This window comes from Ahaetulla prasina, chromosome 1, assembly GCF_028640845.1.
Source record: "Ahaetulla prasina isolate Xishuangbanna chromosome 1, ASM2864084v1, whole genome shotgun sequence".
Classification (NCBI taxonomy): domain Eukaryota; kingdom Metazoa; phylum Chordata; class Lepidosauria; order Squamata; family Colubridae; genus Ahaetulla; species Ahaetulla prasina.
Genome location: NC_080539.1, coordinates 71479769 through 71506343, shown reverse-complemented (window position 1 = coordinate 71506343; position 26575 = coordinate 71479769). Strand labels below are relative to the sequence as shown.

General features: G+C 38.9%; 1 protein-coding gene across 1 annotated transcript in view; it reads right to left on the bottom strand.

Annotated features, from left to right (window-relative positions):
- Window positions 1–26575, bottom strand: part of MDGA1 (MAM domain containing glycosylphosphatidylinositol anchor 1) — a 348213-nt gene that overhangs the window by 6198 nt on the left and 315440 nt on the right. Inside the window, exon 15 of the mRNA XM_058178574.1 lies at window positions 6136–6260. Within this exon, the coding sequence (XP_058034557.1) occupies window positions 6136–6260 (125 nt within the window). The remainder of the gene's footprint in view (window positions 1–6135; window positions 6261–26575) is intronic.

The following is a 26575-nucleotide window of genomic DNA, read 5'->3' as shown; positions in this document are numbered from 1 at the left end:
CTTCTTTGGGCTTCAGTCACAGCAACTGTGTCACGTGCAAAGGCTTAGTAATACCCAACCTTCCACTCTGCAGGGCTAGATTGCTCTGTTCAAACATTCTGGCTTCATTTTGTAATATACAGTAGATGAGGGGTCTCCAACCTTGGCAACTTTAAGATTTGTGGACTTCAACTCCCAGAATTCTGGGAGTTGAAGTCCACAAGTCTTAAAGTTGCCAAGTTTGGAGACCCCTGCAGTAGATCACATGCCTATAGCTTGACAGAGTGGGACCTTGTGGGAGCATCATCACTGGAAGCTTTCAAGAAGAGACTGGACTGCCATCTGTCAGAAATGGTGTAGGGTCTCCTGCTTGGGAGGGACTAGATGACCTACAAGGTCCCTTCCAACTCTGTTAATCTATTACTGTTACAAAACCTCTATTTTGTAATGAAATCCAGCTCTGTGGCCAACGTAAAGGGGTGTTAAGGTTTGGAGGATAGGATGAAACCATTGGGGCAGCAGTGACTTCTCATATAAGAAGGGGTTGCTGCTCATTTGCCTTTTGTCCCTGCCTTGATACAAGGGAGGCTGTTCCAAGAGCGGATCAAGGGACAAAATGAACTGTATTATCAGCTTAGGTGCTAAAATCTCCGTAACTTGGGCTGCTATGAAGGCCAGAGCTATCCTTCTCCCCCTGTACTCCTGACTTTGGAATCACAGGGGGCTCCTTCATTCTCCGAGCTTGACAGTTACAGCTTCATTAGCCCATGCCACCCGTGCTGTTCCCATGGTTACAACACTTTACAGGCAGCAAGGGCAGAGGCCCATCCACCTCCCATTCCCTCAGGAGTAGAGCCAACCTCTGCATTCATGTCCCATTATGCAGGAGAAGACTACAAGCCTGCCATTACCTGTCTTCCGATGATATAAAGCCCTGCACGAAGCCTCCTCACACTGTTCACATACTCAGTGGATATTCAGCATTTCTGCCTTCCTATTTGCTGAATACGGTGATGAGAGATTTTCAGAATAAAGTCCAGATGGAGATCTGGGTATACAGGCTGCGAAATTTCATTTGCCCCTAAACCAACTATGCTCTCTTTTATTTTACCTAATGCAAGTATGGTGGGGGTGGGCGTTTGAAAATGTCAATCTGTAATTCCCTTCTATTCCTTGCTCATTCTGCAAGTCTGGGTTTGTAAAAAAAAAAAAAATCTACACAACCTTGGTGCTTGCCGCTATTTCAGTACGTATCCTTTGAGCACATTAGAAAACAAGTGTGATGCATTCCCTTTATCCTCGAATACACACTTTAAATACTTTTTGATTTTTCTTTTCTGAGTCACAAAACTGCAGTGTAATATTAAGGGAAAGTGAAAAAAAATCCATTTGACTGCTAAGTTCTGATCTGCACATTTCTCTAGAAGAGGCAGATCAATTCAGGTTGAAAAGAGATTCCTCCAGCATTCCTAGTGGCAATGATATCACGAGTGTATATTTATCTGTAGGAAGCAAAGGGCACATTTTTCATGCTCAGCTGCTCTGTTTTCCATAAAAAAAGGACTTTGTTTGTGTATGAATACTATAAATGCACATTTGTTTCCAATTTTCTGTCCTGTACAGCAGCATTTCTGTTGTAAGAATATTCCACTCTCTGAGATCAATATGCCGTTCTTGGGAAAATACAATATTTTCCCCCTAGCTAACACAGTGATTGCTATTAAGTTGGCTACACAGAACCTGGCTAGAAACATACTGGCCACATATTGTATATGATATGATGTAACACTATTTTCTCTCTGTTTCACTCTTTTGTGAATTTTCCAGTTCATTGTCTGGAATTCTCTGAGGCAGTGTAGTATCTCTCTATATTAATCCTTCAAAGGAATGCTCAAGTAGAATCCCTACATCGCTTTCAGTTATTAGCAGCTATTTTCACAGTGCAATCCTATATGTAGCTATTTAGAGGGAAGACCTACTGAATTAAATGGTACTTAAGGCCAGGTAAGCGTGTATATGGCCTTAGCCATAATTCTCCCCAGCAAAACGGCTTCCCCTTGGATATATTGGTTATGTAGAGCCTGGTGTTACATTTTAGTCACTAAGTACTTGGAAATGTTCCAGTTCTTCTTCACTTCTCATAGCCTGATGAAGAAAAAATGAACTGGATAGAAGGGAGGAAAATGTTGATTATATAAGTTTTATGACACACCCTTTAATGAAAATGAATCTCTCTCTCTCTCTCTCTCTCTCTCTCTTTAATATAATATAATATAACAACAGAGTTGGAAGGGACCTTGGAGGCCTTCTAGTCCAACCCCCTGGCCAGGCAGGAAACCCTACACCATCTCAGTCAGATGGTTATACAACATTTTCTTAAAAAATTCCAGTGTTGGAGCATTCACAACTTCTGCAGGCAAGTCGTTCCACTTATTAATTGTTCTAACTGTCAGGAAATTTCTCCTTAGTTCTAAGTTGCTTCTTTCCTTGATCAGTTTCCACCCATTGCTTCTTGTTCTACCCTCAGGTGCTTTGGAGAACAGCCCAACTCCCACTTCTCTGTGGCAGCCCCTGAGATATTGGAACACTGCTATCATGTCTCCCCTAGTCCTTCTTTTCATTAAACTAGACATACCCAGTTCCTGCAATCATTCTTCATATGTTTTAGCCTCCAGTCCCCTAATCATCTTTGTTGCTCTTCTCTGCACTCTTTCTAGAGTCTCAGCATCTTTTTTACATCGTGGCGACCAAAACTGAATGCAGTATTCCAAGTGTGGCCTTACCAAGGCATTATAAAGTGATATTAACACTTCACGTGATCTTGATTCTATCCCTCTGTTTATGCAGCCCAGAACTGTGTTGGCTTTTTTAGCAGCTGCTGCACACTGCTGGCTCATATGTAAATGGTTGTCCACTAGGATTCCAAGATCCCTCTCACAGGTACTACTATTGAGCAAAGTACCACATATACGGTACCTGTGCATTTTGGTTTTTTTGCCTAAATGTAGAACCTTACTTTTTTCACTTTCTCTCTCTCTCTCTCACATACACACACATGCACTGTAGCATTGCTTTTTATGCCCCTCTCCAGTCCAACCTATTCAGGGACACTTCTGCAAAAGGAAAGACCATCCCTAGGCTGTGAGTCAACAAGCTGGAACAAGCTCATACCAACTGAATGGTAACAAATTAGTTGCCCATCCCAGTTGTCATTAAGCACATAGCAACAGTTGAGCTACAAGCAATAAGCAACAGGCTTACAAGTAACTAGATTATTGTTTTATGACACCCCAAAGTATACTGAACACCTTAGTGCTAAGTAAAAAAAAAAAAAGCAAATGCTCATAGCCTCGCCCAGTCAAGCAGCGTAACAAATCATTCACTAAAGAAAATAAGATGCCAGGAATAAAATTTGCAATAAAACTCTTAGGGAATAAACATCTCTGGATTTTAACACACACACACAAAAGCTCAGAATAATAAATGGATATGTAGGGCCCTGTTCATTCCTCAATATAGTTCTATTTATTTTGCAGATGCATATCAGTTTTATACTTGTCCAATATTTACAGATCTGAAAAAGATCCCTGAGAACAGGTTTGCTAAGATTTTGTTTTGCCTAAATGTAGAACCTTACTTTTTTCACTTTCTCTCTCTCTCTCTCATATACACACACATGCACCGTAGCATTGCTTTTTATGCCCCTCTCCAGTCCAACCTATTCAGGGACACTTCTGCAAAAGGAAAGACCATCCCTAGGCTGTGAGTCAACAAGCTGGAACAAGCTCATACCAACTGAATGGTAACAAATTAGTTACCCATCCCAGTTGTCATTAAGCACATAGCAACAGTTGAGCTACAAGCAATAAGCAACAGGCTTACAAGTAACTAGATTATTGTTTTATGACACCCCAAAGTATACTGAACACCTTAGTGCTAAGTAAAAAAAAAAAAAGCAAATGCTCATAGCCTCGCCCAGTCAAGCAGCGTAACAAATCATTCACCAAAGAAAATAAGATGCCAGGAATAAAATTTGCAATAAAACTCTTAGGGAATAAACATCTCTGGATTTTAACACACACACACAAAAGCTCAGAATAATAAATGGATATGTAGGGCCCTGTTCATTCCTCAATATAGTTCTATTTATTTTGCAGATGCATATCAGTTTTATACTTGTCCAATATTTACAGATCTGAAAAAGATCCCTGAGAACAGGTTTGCTAAGATTTTGTTTTTTTTGAAAAGCAGCACTGTTGATATAACAAAAGATGGTAGAATTTGCTTTATAGTCTGGGAGTTTAAAGTCTGGATTTCAAGGTACCAATATTAAATCAAATAATTCACACAAAATGTGAACATAAACAGAGTTCATTTACCCGATAATGCTAAGTAAATATGTTTTTGTGCAACTTTATATGAACAAAAATTCTATCTCTATGCCAATTTGCAACCGTAACTCTGCTTTTAAAAGACCATAACTGAGTTTTCATCTATATAATGAAAGAACAATCATAACATGTCTAGTTCTCAATAGTAAACAAACTTTTGTGCTATTTATACATGCTTCATATACTTCCAAAATAAAATAGACATTTGAAATCCCACCTAGAGATGGAATAGCACTTATAAATCATCTTTGCAGAATCACAATTTGCAACGGTTTCTCACTGCTCACAAATAGCTCAGAAAATTAATGCATAGTGGTTAAATTTTGCATAGATTCAACACACCATCACAGAATCTTTCATGAAACTATACAAAATTTCCATAATAATGTTTAACACACATCTACATATAGGAGGTAAGATTTATCTAACTATATAGCTTTACCTCCTATCCAGCCCCCCCCCCATAGAGGCTCCCCCCCCCATCAAGAGAGAGTTCATCCATTGATAGTGACAAGAATTGACTAACTGGCTTGTCACCATGACGTAGGCTGAGAGTGAGTGCTGGTTCCAAAGTCACCCAGCCAGATTTCATGCCTAAAGTGGAACTAGAACTCAGAGTCTCATGGTTTCTAGCTGGACCACTAGACCAAGTTGGCTCTCAAAATTTTATTCCAAAATAATTATGGGTCAAGATGCTACTGAACATGCAAAAGCAAGGATGGAGCCCAGATAAATAAATGACACCACATTTTTCAAGACTGATTATAGCATTTACAGAAACACAGTATGGGTCTGAACATTTCTATTTAACAGATAACACTGCGTACATTGGAAGAGACTTGCTATCATGGATGGTTCCACAGCTGACATGTGACATTGCAGTGAATCAGAAGTAACAGTTCTGAGTTTCCACCACATTTCTCATTTCTGATAATATATAGTAATATGGCGTCACTGTGCTACAAGTTTCCTCATGCAACCAGTTGCTGTTTATTGGAGCATGGACACTTGCAGCTGAGTGGTGGTCATCTTAACAATAAGCACCACATCATCTATTTTGCATGCATTCCCACCAGCTGAGACTCAAGTCAAGAACATTCTACATAGAAATACTTTGGTACAGGATCACTTGCATACTTTTCATTACTATAAGAATTGGGGATGGGAAGCTGCCTTATCCTTATGAAATCTAGCTCTGCCCAGCCAATGGCTTTCTAGAGTTCCAGATATGAACTTTCTTCCAGCTGTATCTGGTTAAGGATTGCATTTATGACTTCTGCATGCAGAGGAGGTATTGTACCTCTTAGATACAGCCTTTCTCACATCTTTTTCTCATATGAAAGCAGAAATAGTACTCTCCTATGGAGCAGGTGGGAGCTTATAACTTCCTGACTGGGTCATGATTTGCATCAGGAATAATAGCCACATAGTCCCTTCTACCATAAGGAAGGGGTGATGTTTTTGACAACAGCTTATATCCAGTTTCCCATGTAAGAACCTATTCAACAATGACAAAGCTCAAGTAGCTGTTCAAGCCACATATTAGTGCTGATGTATTAAGTCCTATTATGAAGCAATGAGTTTGGGTGGGGAGCAGGAGAGGCATGCCTCCTAAGCTACTTTATTATAGGAGGCCAGAAAGAGGTATTTTGTTTTTCTTGAACTTGTGTTGCTGCACACTTCACCATTCACCACTCAATCTTTGCCTTAAGGTTTGCTATACTAAATCAAAGACATAATAGCAGGTATTACAGGATCTGCTTACCTGGAAAGGTCCTGCAGGATTGATGGGTACATGTACTTGCTGCCACATATTTCCTTTGTCTCCTTTGAGTGACAAGGCTTGAGTGGGTTGCTTATTCCTCACGTGAACCAGGAGATTTAAGGATCCTATAAGGGAATGGCATGAAACACTGGAGTCATACTGCTTCTTTGCAGCAATCCTTTTGTCACAGGGATCAATTGACATTTGCATCTTTATTAGATCTTGCACATTGGTTCTTTCACTGAATGCATAAGATGTGAGTAGGGGCTATTAACAATCTATATATCTTTCATTATTGCAATCTTGGAGTCGAGATATACATTTAAATGACTTATGCATTGTTTCCCTGAAGAATTCTAGTTAATTCCCAGTTAATCTTATCCCAACTTGGGTGCTCTTTATTCATTCGATAAGTAATATCCCACGTAATGCATGCCTCCATTCTCTCCTCATTTTTTTATGCTGATAAGGAAGATCTAAAGAAATGAACAGGTTGCAGTCCTTTAGGATCCCTGATTTGGTTGGGGTTCTAGTGTCTTAGATTACAATCCAGACAATCTTGGTTATAATTATTCTTCAGACATTTGTCACCATGGGGAGGGTGAGGGAAACAAATTGTTTCATATAGTTTTAAGAAATGCAGTATTGAAAATTGACACTGAACTGTTTGTAAACCAAACTAAACTGAACTGTGGCCATGACACTTACTAAACACAAGTAGGATAAGTAGAAATCTCTTCACTAAACAGAGGGTTAGATTCAATGGTCTAAATTACCACTTCCAACTCAATGAACATGAATTCAGGTTCAGTTAACACTCCCTGTAGAAATTCTTTCCCAGAATCATCCTGCAGCATACACCTCTATAATAGGCATCTAAGGAGCATTAAAGCTAATAAAATATGTGTTTAATAGGCTTCTGGTCTGGCAGACCTTATCAAAGAGCAAGCTCCAATGAGCAAGCTCTTGTCTGCACATATTGTTTTCTGAAATTAATGTTTATTTAATTGATTTCCAAACGATCACCATGGGAAATGTGCTAGGATGGGCCAAAGCTATACAAAACTTTGCATAGAAGACAATTTCCAATTGCAAGGTTGTGAATATACTGCTTGAGAGATTCACAGCCTGGCTGGAAGGAAGCAAATACTACTAAGTTACTGAGCTCATAATTTTATATACAGACTTTCCTGGAAGTAAGCTACCTGAAATCAGGAGGAACTAGGGTAAAGGGAAGACAGCGAGAATGGCACTTGAAACAGAACTTTCTAGAAAATGGATGCCCAATTGCTGTTTGCTAATGGTAAACATAGGCCAGTATGGCTGGCCTATGGCAGGACAAACCCAGATTGAAACTTCAAACTCCACCTAGCCATGAGATTATTAGATGTTGTAGTTGAACCCATCTCACAGAATTACTCATGAAGGTAAAGTAGAGGAAGACATGCCACCCTGAGCAGCCCAAATTTTTTTTTGATAAATCTTATTTTTATTACAAGACAGTGCTTCCCCTGAAAATCTATTTGTCCTTTCTTCGTTAACTCTCTAAATTTTATGTAACTTTTGACCAATTATAAATTACTAGTCATTCACTACATGCTAAAAAACATATAAAATCCAGACATTCCATTGGTCTCTAAGAAAAATGCCATCACTGGAGTCAAGTCACAACTTGTCTTTGTAATATCTAAAATTAATGATTAAAGAAAGAAGTCTAAACAAAAGAAAAAAAGTCTGCTTAAAATATAATTTATTTTCAATTCTATGTACGTAGGATGTTATGTGTGTTTGTTGGTGTGTGAATGGGCATTCACAGGTATAGTTCAACTTCACTGTGGTAATAGAAGCATGTATCTGTAGAATGAACTACTAGTGTTAAACCAAAGAATGTAGTCAATTTTGATCACCTGAGGAGTGTAACTTGAAGGAAGGAGAAACAGGTTACCTTGGCTCTATGACACTGGAGAGATGGCCAGTTATGATTTCACCTGCTGTGCATTATGAATAGGCTGATTTTTTTCCTTAAACAGGAAATCTGATTAATATGCTTTAAACCAGAAGTTTTAGGTTTGGCGATTTACATCCCTAATTTAAATCATTCCACTCAAGAACCAACTACTATCCCTAACAGCTAAGAAGTAAAATGTTTCCTTGACATTATTCACCAGATTACTGTTCTGAAGAGACAGACAGCAATATTACACAGCAGGCAGATTCTGTATTACTACAAAAATGTGACTGAAGACCACATTTTCATGGCTACACACTCTAATAGAACCAAAATAAAATAAAATGGAACTGCCATATTTAATTCTATCAATCAAGAAACATACTAATCTGCTCCAAGGGGATATTGTAAGAAGGGTGGGCTAACACCCAAGTATTTGAGTTGTGGTGTACAATGAATGTAATAACTTTTCTTGTGCTGAGATCGGAGTTTATACATATTTTATATTCGCCCCAAGCTAGCAACAGAGTGAAGGGATCTGTACTCTGTCCCAACATTGCCTTAATTAAATGCACATACACATATGTAAATACACATATAAGCAGAACAAGTTGTCTCATGAATCACAGAAATAGGTGTTTGAAATAAGCTCCTTTTCTGTAGCTTTGGAGCCCTTTCTATCCGAACTACTAGATTTCAGTCTCCAGTTGTTTGGGTAGGGGAACATACATACAAAAAACTATTTCTTAAATCCTTTCCCTTCTGCCTGCCCCCCTCTGCCATGTTTCTCCTGACACAATTTCATCCTGTACACCAGGGCCCTTACATTATACTATTGCCTTGGGGCACTGGGGCTCTTGTATCTTTCCAAGCCGTTAAGCCAGATTCACTGCCAACAAAAATTTGTTCATCCTTTATGTTCAGCAATGCATTTATCTGCATGAAATCTGTTCTCCCAGTACTAGAAGAAGTTGGTCCTTGGCAACCTGGGTATAAAAGGCAATTATTTTCTTTTTTTTTCAGTATCCAGTCTTTTTTAACATCCGATGCCTATTTGGAAGTGGACATCAGGTAGAGATCTGGCTAAACTGGCAAGGCAACCAGAGCTGTTGATAAACTGGATGGGGTTTAGAAGTATGAAGTGCTGATGAGGATCCTGTAGCTGTCCCACAAATCAGTGAAAATGTGGCTTTCTTCCCAGGCCTGGGCATAGGGTGGTTGCTGAGGCATTGTTGATGTGTGTGGTTTTTTTTTTTAATGTATTGGCTTGTTTGTCTTGGACATGTATGTTTATTTTTCTTCCCTTTCTTTACTTTTTAGATATAAGCCATCTAGAGTCGTTGGCCAAATAAATCCAAAGGAACAAACAAATAAATAAAGTCATAACTTGGCTACTATAGTATGACTGCTGGGCTAGCTCTGATGAGTTTTAAAAAGAACAACTTTATGTTAGCAACACTTCTTCTAAGACCATTTCCATCAGTTTGAATGGGAGGCACTAGGTCTGTTCAATAAAAGGATCCCTCTCAGGTCTCAAGCTTTAAGAAATAATTCTGAAAACTATTTTGGACCAAATCTTTTGAACAGAGAAATTGAATTTTAATGGACAACTCTCTCTGCATCCTCCCTTTTTTAAGCTGGATAAATGCCAGACACTGCACTCATTAACTTGTGAAGACATCTGGAGGAGACTTACATTTCCTTCATTATCCATCCAAGTGTCCCTAGTATTTCTGGCTCACATCATGGATAATAATCAATTTAGCAAAGAAATGCCAGGAAATCAGGCATCATTCAGTGTTCTGATCTTATCTACTCATCCTAACTACAGCCTTCCAGGCAAAAATATGGCAGCACAGCCAGGAGTGGAACAAATTATCCAGAAAATGAATTCTAATGCCTGTATGAAGAAGGCAAAGAACAAAGGGAAGTGAAGCAGCATCTGAAAAGCAAAAAAATAATAAAATAAAATAAAAAATGCACGCTTTGAAATTCTCACCACCAAGCAAACTGAAACAATGCATATCTTTTTGCAGAAAGTTGCATGTCTACACCAATCAAGGAAAGAAAAAGAATCAAGAAAATGTCATTTCCTTGACTGGAGGCTCAGGGAGCATTTTAAAAAATAAATTATGGTTTATTGGTTAATCTCGCTCCTCTTTTTCATTTAAAGTGGAAGAATATAAATGGGACAAATAAACTGGGGACATACAACTCTGTTCTGCCCTGCTGTTCTGTTGCTTAGGATGAGGAAAATTACTTTTCTGAATACTATACATATATAACCACATCGATCTGAATAGCAAGAGGAGGTGGTATGTCTAAATTTGGACAATATATTTGAAATATTGTAGTCTAACTTTTAAAAGACTGGAGACTAAATCCCCAGTGGTGAGATCATATGTCTATTGGGTTGTGATCTTGAGATGTTATGATTATTTGTGAACCGCTCATTAAAAGGGGAGAATATTTGAAACTCAAAGCCTGTTTCAGATATTACACAGAGCCTGCATTTTAGAGAGAGCTTGAAATGTTCAAATATTAAATGGAGAGAAGTCAAAGCCCTAAGTAAGATTGTAAGAGTTACGCCAGGCAGAGAGATCTGCCTGGATCTCTTTCCCCAACTAGTTCTTATTCAGTTTGATGAAAGAAAATGTTCTTTGAAGATGACAATTTTGGAGAAATTTACATTTTTAGCTTTGATATAGCTCTCTCTCTCTCTCTCTCTCTCTCTCTCTCTCTCTCTCTCTCTCCCTCCCTCCCTCCCTCTCTCTCTCTCTCTCTCTCTGTGTGTGTGTGTGTGTGTGTTTTGCTTTGTGGAATAATTTCTCCAGCAGTCTTCAACCTCTCTGGGAAATCATCCCTCTGGATTTTTTTCCAGTAGTGATGCTCCTGATTACACTACAGGCGGGAATGAAAGGAATGCTCTTGAGAAATTGTTGGGGAATCTCCCCTTGATACATTAAGTTAAAAATATCCTGATTCACCTAAATTCTCTTCCTTTGGATAATGTATTTTTGTTGAGGGATGATTGGTGAGGGGGAGAGGGACTCTCTCACAAGCACATCTCATTTCCCGCAAAGAACCAATGTACTGTAACTCAGCTGGCACATTATACACATGCAGAAACAGAGTGACATTAGAAGCAGTCATGGAAGTTTGGGAAAAGAAGTGGCTACCTTAACGATATAAGGAAATATATACCTAACCCCAGGGGTGGGTTCTATTTAACTTTACTACCGGTTTGCATCGTGCCCGCGGGCGTGCTCTTCTGTGCATGCGCAGATCACTTTTGATGACGTTTGGGTCAGTGGGCAGAGCCTCCCGCTGGTTTTACTACTAGTTATATAGAACCGGTCCGAACCGGGGGCAACCTACCACTGCCTAACCCTAACCCTGCTTCTCTGAAGTACTGCTTTTGAAGGATTTGCACTTCCCTCTTTTGTAGGGTTTTTTTTTTTTTGGTGATGACTTTCAGTAAAGATCTCAAGAAGTGGAACAATGTCTTTATTAGCTCAGTGTCATCTTGTCATCTTTTCATTTTCTTCTTCTATTTTTCTTCTCCTGTTTGGCCATTTCTTCCCAAACTAAAATGCATTTGGCTTTTCCTTGAAACATCTGCACTGAAAAGGACCAGCAGTGCCAATTACTTGCAAAGGATCAAAGCTCCCCATGGCAAGAAGACAGAAGAAATCCCCAGACGCCATTTGTTTTCTTGCCGTTTTTCACATATGGGGATGAACATGGTATTTATCTTTTTATATAAATATTTAATATGTTTGTTTATATTGTTATTATAACTATATTAACCAGAAGACAAATGGCGATAATAAATGGTGAGGAATTGATCAATGTGTGGGAGAGCTGTGCCTGCTGCTACCTCTTTATAAGACCTGAGCTGGCATTTTAGAAGAGTGTCTGGTATACAAAAGAGCACCAGCTGTGATACCAGATACAGTAGCCCAGGGGGATGCATGAAAAGGTCTGATTTCAGTTTCCATTCAACAGAAAACTTACTTAGTTAGATGGGAAGATATACCTAAAACCTGTTGCGGATAGCCCAGTAATGTTAAAGGAAGCATGGCAAATAGAAACATCAATAACTCTATATTTTTCACTATCATGAGTTGTGGCACATTGTTCTATTCTGCAGACAGGGTCAGAGGTAGAAAGGAAGTAGATGGCTAAATTTAGAAGTTATGAGAGCAACCTGACAAGAATGCTAGTTCCAAAGTCATCCCAAAGCTGATCTCAAATCAACAATTGGGTTGTTTAGTAATATATTTAGGAGAGTTAGAGGTAGACATGTAGTTGTACTTGAGATGAGAGATGAGGTAGATGTTTATGGTCAAAAGCCCTGGAATGTAGAACACAAGAAAAACTCAGAGAGTCCAAAAGTAGATTAAAAACCATGCCTTGGAAACTCTGACTCAGTTATAAACTTTTACTTTTTCTTTTCTTTCTTTCTTTTTTAAAGCCTTTTCATCAGTTATTTACTTATGTACAGATAATAAAGTTAAATAGAAGCACACACTGTCTTTCAATATGCAAATATAAAGTCTGCCTGCCTGCCTCTCTCTCTCTCTCTCTCTCTCTCTCTCTAATCTATTTGCCACTCATCTCACAGTTCAAGGTTTAATTTTAACTATTAAGGTCTGTATTTGATATTGGTGAAAATCACCTGTAACAACAACATATCTTAATTTAATCTCTTCTGACTTCCACCAGTTCTCTAGCATAATTTTCATCTAATCTGATGTTCATCAAATATGTTGGAGCTACACCTCCCAGAATTCCTGGCCTGAAAAAATTGGTATATGGAAAAAAAAACCCATAATTCTTTTGGCTTGTATTGTAAAGCACATTCCTACTTTGCACAGTCTTCGTTAATCTATTTGAGATGATGGTTTTTGCAGAATTTTCTACATTTGGTAACGTCATTTGTTTTGTCATTCCCTTCTTTAAAGCATTACCTGACCCAGGAATGTGACATCAAATTTAATGTAACCTTATATATTATGATAAAAGCAAGTTTTATTAAAATTATCACTATTATTATGTATGATTGTTTAAATTTCTTAGAAATCATAGCCCTAATGACCTTAAATAAAGTCGCTGGTGTCATCTAGCTTATTAAAGTCTGCACTGAGATAGCATCGCTCCAGAGTTTTAAAGTCCTTGGAAATGATGACAACCAAACAATCTTTCTACCACCTGTAAAACAGAGTGCTACCAAACAATGATTTGTGATATAAGATTTAATAAAGGAGATACTGTAGCTAAATAATAATTGGGACAGTTAAACTTAAGAATAATTTACATTCCTTTCAGCTAAGTCTGTCACACTCTGGTAGGGGATTGACAGTTTGGCTAAAAATGTCCCCTTTCTCCCAATTCCCTTAAATAAACAGATTGTGAAAAAACACTCCATCCCTTGTGGTGATGCCACCATCAGTGGATGGTCTCTTGGAACCCACCAGAGAAATGGTTTCAGACTGAGTTGCAGTTCTGATTTGCTGATTTGCCAATGATTGCTCAGCCTTATAAAGGACACTGCTATTTTTCCAGAATATTTAAGCAGGCAGGGCTTCCAAAAATAGGGCTTTTGGCTCACAACTGCTTCAGGGTAATTTATGACGAGAAGTCATGAATGGGAAGAAATCCCATTCCAGAGAATTCAAGCACTTAAGATGGATAAATGAGCTGACCTCTTGGTCCAGGTAATGGGCAGGGACAATTGAAGTCTGGGAAAATCAAACAGAGAAACCAACCAGGTGGGTTTCTACCTGACTAGAGTTGGTAAGTGTAAATATTCATTTTGATTTTCTTTCTTGAAAGACAAAATGGGAATATCTCTCATCCATGGCTCTTGGGGAAATCTGAGTCAAGGGCATTTTACTTTATTTTTGCACAGGATTTAGCACAGTGTAATGGGAAAGCATAGGAACAATACAAGGGAGATAGCAGCAGTGATTGTACTACCAAAGAGCTGCTCCCTGCTGTTACAGGAAGTAGTTCATAGTGAAAGGCCAAGCCTAAAAGAGCACAGAGACGAGTAACAAGTGACCTTGAATGGGCAAAGGCATGAAAGTATATAATCAAGTATATAATCAAGAAAGGCAACCACAGTTTTGGTGGGTAGAATAACATAGCATTTTAAATAAAATTTGGAACTGTCAGCGGCCCTTTATATATTTCCAGGGTAAATCTGTTAAAATGAATTCCAAGTGGGAAGTTGATAGGTATTCCATTTACAAAGCAGAACTTTTAATTGCATTTATTAGAGATTTTAATTTGCTTTTATTTTTGATGTTGTGTGTTCTGTTGTGATTTTTATTCTGGGAACTGCCTTGGGATTTTAAAAATGGATTAAAATGCAAATTAGGCTAATTTGCATAAGACATGAATTAGGCGGCGGCTGCTTGGATGTTTAGATTATGGCAATCCTAGGTATAACTTTAAAAGATCCCTGAACTTTTTTTTCTTGTTCTTTTCTCTCCCCTCTCCTTGACCTTCGTGTGTTTGGTCATCTAAAATGTAAACTTGAAAGCTGGGAGTGTCACATTTTTCGGCCTTGGAGTGGGGCTATAATACTTTATGGTGACCTAAATAATATTAATTTCAACAGGCTCACAAGCTGGAGATGGAGAAATGTTTTCCTGAAAACTGCAGAAATGTGACTTTTTGACATCATGCTGGCCCCGGAAGTACCAGAACCCTGACAGGCCAAATAGCAGCTACTTACTTTCTGCATTCCCATTTATTGTCCATTTCCCTGACTGTATTTCCAGGAAAGGTGGCTCTAATGCAACTTGTGATAAAATACAGGTTTCACATAAAGCCCCCTGCAAGAAAGTCCCAGGAGTGAGGTAGAGCTCTCAGTAAGGATCTATTACCTTTCATAATCTTACAAACAAATATGGGGTCCTTTTTCTCACTTAAATCAATGATAATGAAAAACAATGAGCAACAAACGTGTGTTCTTGGCTATGCAGTACTGGTGGCAAGTTACAGGTCTGCAGAGAAGTGGGGGTGGCGGGGGAGGGGGGAGAGAGAGATGGGAAAAGCCAATTCTCTTGGTAGCAGAGGAAGAAAAATATTGTGCCGTTCCAAGCTGAGATTTTTAGTAATGCAATTTGTCTCTATGCCACGATAAGATGTATTTACTCTTCTCCTGGCTCTAATGATTCTTCATAAAGCAACATGTGTCTAATAGGCACAACTGCAGAATCTCAGCTGCCTCATGATCCCATCGACTTGGTGCATTGTTTTAATGATGCTAGTTGGTATTCTGCCTAAATTGCCCAGCTACTAGCCCAGTCTGCCAGCTCCTTCACAACACATAAAACAGTTTCTATTACATAGAAGCATTTTCTCCAGGTCACTTTTGCTATATAGTCTTGTTTGGTGGCCTAATGAACACAAATAAGTCAACCTGATGGCTAAATGCAGTGGTAAAACAACGCGGTGGGTATAAAATAGTGCATCCCTCTAGAATAAAACCCTGTTCTCTTGAGGGTGACATTTGCTTAAAACAGGACTTCAAAGCTTTTTTTTTTTTTATGTGAGGAAAGTACTGCAATGTCCTAGCTAGCTTTTTCCAGCAATATGCTTCTCCAGGGAATATTATTTCTTATGTACTCTGAGTTGCTAGAAATTACTGGCAGTAACTTTCCTTTTATTTGTAAAAAAAGCAGCTCTATCACCTTTTGTATATACTTTTTAAAAGGAAAAGTCCCGGAGGCTTGCTTTTTGCATTTCACGAGGTGGGCCAGTCTCTAGGAGATTTTTCTAGAAATAGCATTTTTCATCTAGGGTCTCATTGATGACTCAAGGGAGTACAGAAAAGAAAAGAAAAGCCCTAGAAACAACTATTGAATAAAAGATGATCAAACCCTCACACTTATAAAGAGGTGGAGACTCATGGCCTACATCTAACCTTTGGAAACCCTTTTGGCATTCTCTGGAGCATTCCCAAATTGCACTGCCAAAAGTCAGTGGTAAAGGACAAACAGTGTTGGTGGGGAACCCAATGTTGTGGTCTGCCAGCAGCCTGTGGAGCTGGCAATGGAGTCGGACAGTGATGAGCCTGAGGAAGAGCGTAGGCTGAGGAAGAGCGTGGAGACTGGGGAAGGCTCAGATGAAGGCTCTGAATCAGAGGCAGAGGTGGGGCCAGGGCTATTGGGGAGTATGGTGCGGCCTCCAGAGCCTCCACAGCCTGATAATAGTGAGGCAGAGGAACAGGAGGAGCCTGTACCTAATGCACACATGAGAAGAGCTACCAGAAGGCAAGAGCAGCTCAAGCAAAGAGGATGACTCAGGAGTAGGGATGACTCCCATAAGGCTTAAAAAAGACCAGGAATGGCATTTGGGCTTTGCTGGAAAACAACATTGGTAGCTTCGTCTTCTTACATTTATTTTTTGTATTGGTGACTTCTGAACGTTTGCCAAGAAAGGCCTTTGGCAGTTTGCCTAATTGGACAAAGGTTTGTGATAGGACTGAGAAATTTGGGTTGGGAGAAATTTGCTTTAATTTAGTTGAACTACGCTGAGAATGAAGTAATAAAGTTTGTTTGCTTTTTCACTGACTGAGTTTCCTACTACCTACTTGGGCCTGGGTCACAACACCAACTTCAAATTCAACTTTCTCCCTTTCTGGTAGTCATGTCAGTCCCTGATCCCTAACAAAACTCAGTTTTTAAAAAGTGGTTCTCCCTACAAAAAGGCCACCTGCCCCTCCTCTAAGTTTCTTTCTTGCCTTTTAAATCCAAATAATTTGGTTTCAACAACACCCCCTTCTTGCAATGTGCATAACTGAGTTAATGCTACAGACTGTTGTTCTTTGAAGACACACGTGGAAATCTGAGGTTGTGTCTATAGAACATTTGGAGTGGAATGTCTATGAACTTCTCATCCTCCAGGTCATGGTTGTCAACAAGATGCTTGTTCAAGAGGCTGCTGGACTTCCTTTGTTTTTCCTTGAAGACATTTTCCTTCTCATCATCCAGAATTGAAGAAGCTTCTTGGATGAGAAGTGAAACATCTTCAAGGAAAACCAAAGTCCAGCTGCCTCTTGAACAAGCACCTTTGGGACATTTAAAATATGACTATTCCAGATTCAGAGTACAGAATAACAGAATTGGAAGGGACCTTGGAGGTCTTCTAACACAATCTCCAGTTTAAACAGGAGACCCTATACCATTTCAGACAGATGGTTGTCCAATCTCTTTTTAAAAACCAGTGTTGGAGCATTCACAACTTCTGCAGCCAAATTGTTCCATTGATTAATTGTTCTCACTGTTAGAAAATGTCTTCTTAATTCTAGATTGCTTCTCTCCTTGATCAGTTTCCATCCATTGCTTCTTGTCCTGCTTTCAGGTACTTTGGAGAATTAGCTTGACTCCCTCTTCTTTGTGGCAACCCCTTAGATATTGGAACACTGCTCTCATTTCCCCCTAGTCCTTCTTTTCATTAAACTAGACATACCCAATTCCAGCAACCATTCTTCATACGTTTTAGCCTCCAGTCCCCTAATCATCTTTGTTCCTCTCTGTACTCTTTCTAGAGTCTCAACATCTTTTTTACATAATAATCTGACTAGTTTTGATAAGATTTTAACAGGTGCTGATGACAACTTAATTAGGAAATTGTATGGATATTTGTTAGAGATTAAACTAGAAGAAGAACAAGTTAAGGAGACAATGATTGCCTGGGGGAAGAATTTTGGACATGGGATTGATTTAGAGGGATGGCAAAAATTATGGACACATAATTATAAAATGACAATGTCTACAGCATAGAAAGAGAGTTTGTATAGGATGTTTTATAGGTGGCACTTACCCCCGACAAGAATTGCCAGAATGTTCAAGGACAAATCCGAAAAATGCTGGAAGTGCCATCAGACACCTGGATCATATTACCATATGTGGTGGACATATATGGAAGCTAGAAGATATTGGACTAAAATACACACATGGTTGGAAAAAATGATTAAAAAACATATAGATTTTAAGCCAGAAGTCTTTTTATTGGGGATCATACCAGAAATATACGATAGAGAATTGAGATATCTGATGGTGACTATTATAACAGCAGCTAGGATTGTGTTTGCTAAAAATTGGGAAAATGAGAAATTACCTTTGCAAGATGACATTATTAGGAAAATAATGAAATGTGCAGAAATGAGTAAATTGACATTTGAAATTAAAGAACAGGAAGATAAGCAATATTATAAGAAATGGGACTTGTTTTATCAATGGTTAGAAGGAAGGATATGTTAGAAAAGATCTGAGAAAGGCTATTATTAAGTGAAATATTAAATTGAATTGATTTAGAACGATGGAATGAATAATGCTATTAGATATAATATTAATTTGTGGACATTTATATGGAATGAGAGAATGAAAGACTATAGCCATTGGTTAACTAAAGGATTAGATACTAGATGAAGATAATGTAATACTAGATGAATTAAGGATATTTTTATGTTGAAAGTGCACATAAGATATGTAACCACCCCACCAACACACTGTAATTGGATTTAAGATGTTTTTATGTTTTGTTTGTTTTGTTTTAAAAAAGAAAAAAAACTTTTGCAAACAAACAAACAAACATCTTTTTTACTTTATGGTGACCAAAATTGGGTGCAGTATTCCAAGTGTATCTATGGAGATTTTCAGTTGTAATTAAGACAGAATTCACCAATTGGTTAATATCTCCCTGGGAAAATTCTCTCTCTGTCTCCCTTCCTCCCTCCTTCTTCCTTGCGAGAACATTTTTTTTTGCCCCATGCATATTTGAATAATTATGGCAATCTCTCTTCAGAAAATCTTGCTTCAAATGTGTACAGTATAAAAAGGGTAGTTTTAGGAAGATTGATTCAAATTACCTCCAAACAGGTAATGCAGAAAGTGGTCGCTGCTTGTTTATTGTGATTAAAATGTTTTTCAGTGGAAATGTGATTCTCCCCCCACCCCAACTCCACTCATCTTACTGTGCAAAGCAAATTGATCTGGATGTGAGGTGAAGCGATTATATGATTGCTTTGCTTAACAGCCAACTCTGGATTCACTGTGTATTTTGGATTGATTTGAAATCATATAAATCAATGTTTGGCAGTCTAAAACCTTAATAAGACATTTATAGAAGGAGTAATAGGCCACTTCTGGCATTTTGCCTCTAGATGTTTACTGGCAGCAGCAGCAGCACTATATCTAATCTGATTTATTAATTCTGATCATGTAAAAAGTGATTTTTAGGATGTGATGTGAGCTTCGACACTCTTTTTCTCTCTGGGTCCCCATATACAGTATATTACTGACATGTTGACTATTGGGTTGGAGTTGACCTATAATAACAGAATAATTTTCAAGTTAAATGTGTGTGTTCAGTATCTTGAACAGAAGAGACCATGAGAATACATTTGATATAGAATTTAGAATAACAGAGTTGGAAGGAACCTTGGAGGTCTTCTAGTCCAACCCCCTGCTCAGGCAGGAAACCCTATACCATTTCAGACAAATGGTTGTCCAATTTTTTCTTAAAAACTTCCAGTGTTGGAGAATTCAAACTTCTGGAGGTAAGTTTTTCCATTGGTTAATTGTTCTGTCAGGAAATTTCTCCTTAGTACTAGGCTGCCTCTCTCCTTGATTAGTTTCCATCCATTGCTTCTTGTCCTGCCCTCAGATGGATAATAGGTTGACTCCCTCTTCTTTGTAACAACCCCTGAGATATCAGAACATTGCTATCATGTCACCCCTAGTCCTTCTTTAGGAGGATATAGAATGTCTAATTATTATTTCATGTGTATTCTGTATGACAATCCAAATTCTTTTCAGTGACAACATTCCAATATAATGTTTGTTAAACCCTCAGTCTTCTTTCAGAAAAACAACTGAACAACTGAAGGCATGCCTTTTTATCCAGCTATAACAGCAGCTTCTGGACTAGACTGTATTTTAAATTGCTTAAGGTTTTGCTTTATTATTTTATTATTGTTTTTTAAAATCATATTTAGTTTAATTGTTGCATATTTTGGTTTTTAAATATAATTAGTTATATTGTGGTAGGTTTATTTAGATTGTTTTTTATTGTTGTTTTCTACATTACTCTGGGACTTTACACGGAATGCGTGTAGCATAGATACAAATACATATGAATACATTCATATGAAGAGATGCTCAAGATGATTCTTCTTGTAGCTCCATCCAACCATCTTAACATTCGAGAATTGTTCACTATATGGATCAGCCACACTTTGGGAACAATCTTCTTGCTGCCTGCATTATTTCAGAGATTGAATGTGACTGAAGACCATCTGTCTTAAGACAAGGATTTTCAGAAAGTAGCTCTAAAGACCTAGGAGATCACTGGGCAAACAGCAGCAAGGAATGTTAATTATTCCCCATCTAGACATAGGAAACCATGATTCTTTGCTGCCATGTAGAGTTGTCCAGATTTTTTTTTTACAGCCTCATTATGATAAGCCTTGGAAGAAATACCCCCCTCCCCCACCAAAGAATTATGAGCTCTAACACTTGACCTCAAGATACAATTGGAATTCTGGTAAATTACAATGTAGATAAACCTGGAAAGTCTCCATTCCTGTCCCAGAATCTCAGTATGAGAAGCAACACCTAGTTTACAGAACTCCAGGACTGCTCCATGAGATTGCTGGATGAGTTCAATGAAAATACTTAAGTAAAAAAAGAAGAAAAGGCTTTGCTACCCAGGAAATATTAATGGGCCTCTGCAAAACTCTTCATTCTCTACACAAGACAGAAAGCATTTTACTATAGGTAAAGAAATTAAAACATCAACCATGTGTGTGAGGGAGAAAGAGAAAGAGGTATGGGAGCTGAATTTTGTGAGGGAAGGGAGGAAAGCAGAGAAACCTTGATCCTGTAACTTTGTCTGAATAGAAGCCCTTAGTATGGTAAGTAGATGGTGAGAATGGCTACCTTCTTCATATTTCTCAGATGGGTCTACTTTTATTGAGAATCCAGCAGTGAGGAAAACTAACAGTGGTTTGGATTAAGTGAATTTGCAAACAGCTGCAAGCCACTGAGCTTTTCCTTCCCCTGCAATGAGAGGTTGGAAAATAATATATCACAGCTTTACTTACCCTTGCAGAAACGACTTATATTTTCAAGGCCAGATAGTACAACACAAATTACTTGCCTGCAACCAAAGATACCTTGGCCTGAGTTAAGAAAAGCCTTAGGATACCACTGTGGTATATCACATAGACTGATGTCATGTCAGACATTCTATCTTATTCTCAAGACCACCTTGTAAGCTGACCAAACAATCAAAACCTTCCCTTGCTACCTACATTCAACAACTACAGTCCTGAACACAACGCCAGTCTTCCTTATTATCATCTCATCATTGCCATAATCTAATGTAGGCATGCACATTTCTCATAAGCCAAATGATGTATTTGGCTTTTAAATACCATGCTGGAGGTTGCATTCCAAAAAAGAATAGGCTAATTTTATTTAATTCAAATCTGATTAAAATTAAATGTAGTTGATGCAACTACTTGCCATTCATACGTCTCATAAAATCTATTGTCTTAAAATTAAAATTTGGTCAACAACTTTTGCACATTTTTGACAGTCATGATTAAGACCTTGGGGACTATTTGTAACTATTTGAGATCATAGATTGTGGGCTTCTACTATGACTAAACCATATTGTAATGACCAAAATCAAAGATATGTAGGAAATACAAAATAGTATATAAAAGGCAAACTAAGGATCCAAGTAAAACCCAAATAACAACAATTTATTTCTATAGTAGTTACACATCAGACTTCAACAATCTTAGTTATCTCTCCTCCAGCCATTTAGTTGGATGTATCTTGATCTAAATCTTGATGCATATGACTAGTGGCTCCTAAGTTTTCCATTAATGTGGTTAATTCCCCCTGAAAACTAGGCCAAATAATGGCTATCTTTCTGGCAGCAAATGCTATTAAAGTAAGCTAATTATACATTGCATTGAATTTGGGCTACAACTTTATCAATTATTAATTTGATTATGGGCTATGCACAGTGTTGTTAGTTGTTGTTTATAAACTGGGCTACAGCAATTGAGCCAATCGAAGACACTTAGCAGATTTCTGTTCATACTATTTAAGCTTCCCAGTCCCTTTTCCTACATGCATGTACATGCAAATCTTGCAACTTTGTTCCAGGGGAAACTCCTCAAATCTTATGAAATAAGCATGGGGGCACAGGAGGCTCCAGGAAATATCGGGAATTTGTCCCATTTATCTAGTGGAAATAATATAGTATTTTTCCATATACCTGTATAATGCACACATTACTGTACATATTACTTGCAGAGATGAACCAGTTCGTTCAATGGAGAAAGTTTATGTGCTTTTCTTTTAACTACTCACTGAGTACAGAAAATTAAGGAGATAACCTTGAGGGAAATAGGCAAGAACTGTAATATAAGCAAAGAGAATTGAAACAAGCTTGGGAAACAAAGCAGTATTGAGAAGAGACAATATAAACAGGTTCCTCCTTGACTGACTGGGATATAAAAGAGAGGGCAGGTGGAAGCATCATCAGGCTTGCAAGATTTTGTTATCCTAGTTCATTTCAATAAAGTTTAATTTTAATCTTCCTGAGGATTCTATTTCTTGAACACAATGCGCTTACAATGAGATAGCTCCAATTACATAGATAGTAATCTAATTAATAAACCAATTATTCCTTTGTCAAAGCAAAACAATGTTAGCATGTACAATACTGGTTTGTTTCTTTGGGACAGCTTTCTTCAGTTTTTAATAATTTACTTGGGTCAGGATAGTCTAGGGTGGTCTAACCCCTCTTTTTCTGCATATTGGAGATCAAATATATAATGATAACTTCCGTCAAGCTTTGTGAAAGTGTGCTGGTTTGTTATGCAAATCTCTACTTGTTAAGATGTCTTTTCCTGATTAACCCAGACAGGCTGAGTGTTGTGGCCTGCCAGCTGCCAGAGGAACTGGGGACAGACTCAGACGATGAAGAGGTTGGGGAGAAACTTGGGCCAGTGCTGGAGTCTGGGGAAGGCTCTGATGGATGCTCTATGTCGGACACAGAGATAGAACCAGGGCGGTCCGACATTTCCCAGATACCAGAGAGGCAGCCGCCTTTGGAGGCTGATATGAGTGAGGAGGAAGAACAGCTAGGGCCTGTTCCAGATGCACGTATGCTCAGAGCAGTTAGCAGTTAGAAGAGATTAGCAATGGAGGACAAGGAGTCAACTCGGGAAGCAAAGCACTTGTGGACGTGACAATAAAAACACCTCTGCTATAAGGAAGTGCTATTTGAACAACTTAGGTTATACATTTACATATCTTTTACCATGAAATTCTTTGTATTTTGACTTGGAAATAGCACTATTTAGGCTTCAGGAACTAAAGTAAATGATTTTTGAAAGTTGTGACCTTTAGAATCATATGCCATTGATAAGAAGGGGAGAATCTAGAAGGTGGGTAGTCATTTCTTGTAAACCTGACTCATTTGTTTAAACTATTTCCACTTTTCCTAAAATCAAGCCAATTAAGTATGACTCAAACTTCCGACAACATCATTAGCGCTGTTTATTTTTTTCAATATTCTCAAAGCAAAATCTGGAATTGCCTCAGTTCTGAAAACACAGGATATTTAGAGGAGAGGGTGTGCAAGACAGAATGTTAATTTAGTTAGGTTTTTTTTTTAACATTTCCCCCTGCCATTCAGTTCAATCTCTCAAGCTTCCCAGAACCACATGAAACAGCAAATGGGGATAGAAGGACAATAGAAACACTGAGAAAGGAGCTCAGCAGAGATAAAATTAAAATTAGTACAATAGAAGTAACAGTCTCTTCCTCAGAAAAGAGAAACATAAACTTCCATTCTGGTGAAGTTTAAATAAAGTTTTAAAAGGGGAAATAAAAAGCTTTTGATCTCTGCCTGCGGCTAAAAAAGACAATAAAACACACCTCCCTTGATAAAATGTTCCAAAGATATCACAGAAAAATCCCTCTCCTTAGCTTTACTTTAGGTGACAAATCTGTTTCCAGTGAAAACCCCAACAAACGATGGGTGAAAAATTGCCTCTTCAGGCATCCAGGTCCCCAGGCAATTAAGGTATATTCAAATAACCGTGATTTCGAACAGTAGCCATAAACAGCAGGCAGCACGTAAACATGTTTCAGCATTGACAAAATTTGTTTCCACAAACTGTTTCTAGTCTGAGCCTAGATGCTGCCTTCTCAACTAATTGCAGCTGCTGAATTCAAAGGGTGCCCTGTATATACTGTGATAAGCCAATCCTCTGTTGAATTTACTGACAGAATAATCTTCAGAAGGGGACTTTGTATTCCCAGAGATATTTGTGTCATAAGGTGAAAGGGGGCAAGAGATATCTAGCTGGGTAATCTGACACATCCTGACACTGCAACTTACACAGTGTCAATTCTCCAGCATGCATTACTTTTGCTCAGATAGTCCAAGTCTGCAGGGATATCATTCAGCATGAGGACTTTAATTTTCCCTATTATTCTCCTATACAGATTTCACCTCTCCTGTAGGCCTACTTCTGTCCATGTCTCTACCTCCTTAAACAAAACTGTGGTCCTCAACTAAGTTACTGTCAGACAAAGTTACAAAGCTGCTAGCTTTGTCTGACATAATAAGGTTCAAAGCAGCACAGCAGACACACTGAGACAAAGGGAGGGAGAGAGAGAGCAGGAAAGAAAACTCATGTGTTCAGTTTGCTTTCATGGTGGCCTTAGGAGTCAGATGGGAAAAAGTCTCCTGGAGTCAGCTACAGACAGATGGACTTATTTTCTTATCATGGTATGGCTTCCACCTGGTGCAACTATGACCTGATTACATAATGTTGTAAATATGATGGACACACACCCCTGTTTTGTAAGTATATCAGGAAACCTGTCATGATAGAACATTCTTGACTGTCATTTTCAATAGAAAAACTTTTGTGCTGGTCCCTAACCCGAAGGATTTTAACCTGAGCACCAAATAGGTCTTCTACTGCTGCATGAGTTTTTCACAAGAGGGAAAACAGTTATTAGAGTTTAACTGACAATAGGCTGTCCTTATCTGTCAGAGCAAATGGAATTCATATCAATTAATATAGTTGACCTGCTATAGATTTACAAATCTCCTCTCTTTTGTTTGCAGATATATTAGTCAGGATGTTTAACTCCGGTAATACTAATGAAGTATTAATTTGCCCTATGTAGGCAGGAAGCTTGAAAATATTAACTAGGAATCACTGTCCCACACAGACTGACTGTGTTATGAATTCTCTAATCTCATTTTATGTTGTATTTGTTCTTACAAATCAGATGGTCACAGCCACATGCTTTGTGTGATATTTTACTCAGATGTTAGCACTGCTTTGTTCAAATAAGTATGCACAATTCTACTGTATATGCATTTATTTAACAGAATAATTCACTATATGTGTTATGTATTAACAGTTGTGCCTTTAAATATTTGAGCGGGAAATCAGCACGTTGCTGATTGGACGAAGCCTCCAGCAGAACTGTATAAAAGGAGAGGTTTTTCCCCCAGCCTGTTGCTGGGTTCACCATATATTAAAGAGCTGTTGTCACTACCCTGGTCTCCAGCCTCGTTACTTCCCGAACTTAACATTGGCGACGAGGATGGGATCTCGAGGCTAAGGAGAACCAGAACCGAGCTGAAGCACGCTAGTTCCGAACCCAGCAAACTCAGGGCAGAAACGCGGAAATGGCAAACACGCCACCCGCACCGTATAACCCGGCAAGGAGAAATGGGGAACATATATGACCCGTTTGAAAGCTTTCTAGAAGCCAACGAACTACAGGATCCTGATAACCGCAAACGGGCTTACTTCCTAAGCCATTGCGGGCCGGAGGTAATCGAGATTGCGGAAGCCCTGGCAGAGCCAACGCCGATACAATCGGTATCGTGGCCGACTCTGCAGACTTTGCTGAAGAACCATTTCGCACCGGCGCCGTCCAAATACGTGCAGCGGTTTGAATTCGGAGAACGTAGACAGATGGAGGGCGAGGCCATCGGTGACTACATGGCCGCTAAGAAGAGCGGCCAAGGACGGCGGATACCGAGACTTAGACGAAGTGCTACTCGAGCAACTCATCCGAGGGGTCAAGGACATCCGCCTACGGCGACGACTGCTAGCCAGGAGCAACCTGACACTAGCCACCGCTCTGGACGAGGCCAGAGCACACGAAATGTCTACTAAAGCAGCAGAGACTCTGCAAAAGCCTCTTCAATCCAAAGGCGGCGCAAAGCCAACGCCAGTACACCAGGAGGAGATTCAGTCCGAATCAAGGTGAGGCGAGGATGAGGAAGGGTCCTGCCGGACCGAGAAACGCGACACTGAGGACCGTGACGAGTGCGGAAGCTGCGGAGGGCAGCATCAGCGCCAACGCTGCAGGTTTAAAGACGCAACATGCCGGCGGTGTGGGAAGAAAGGAC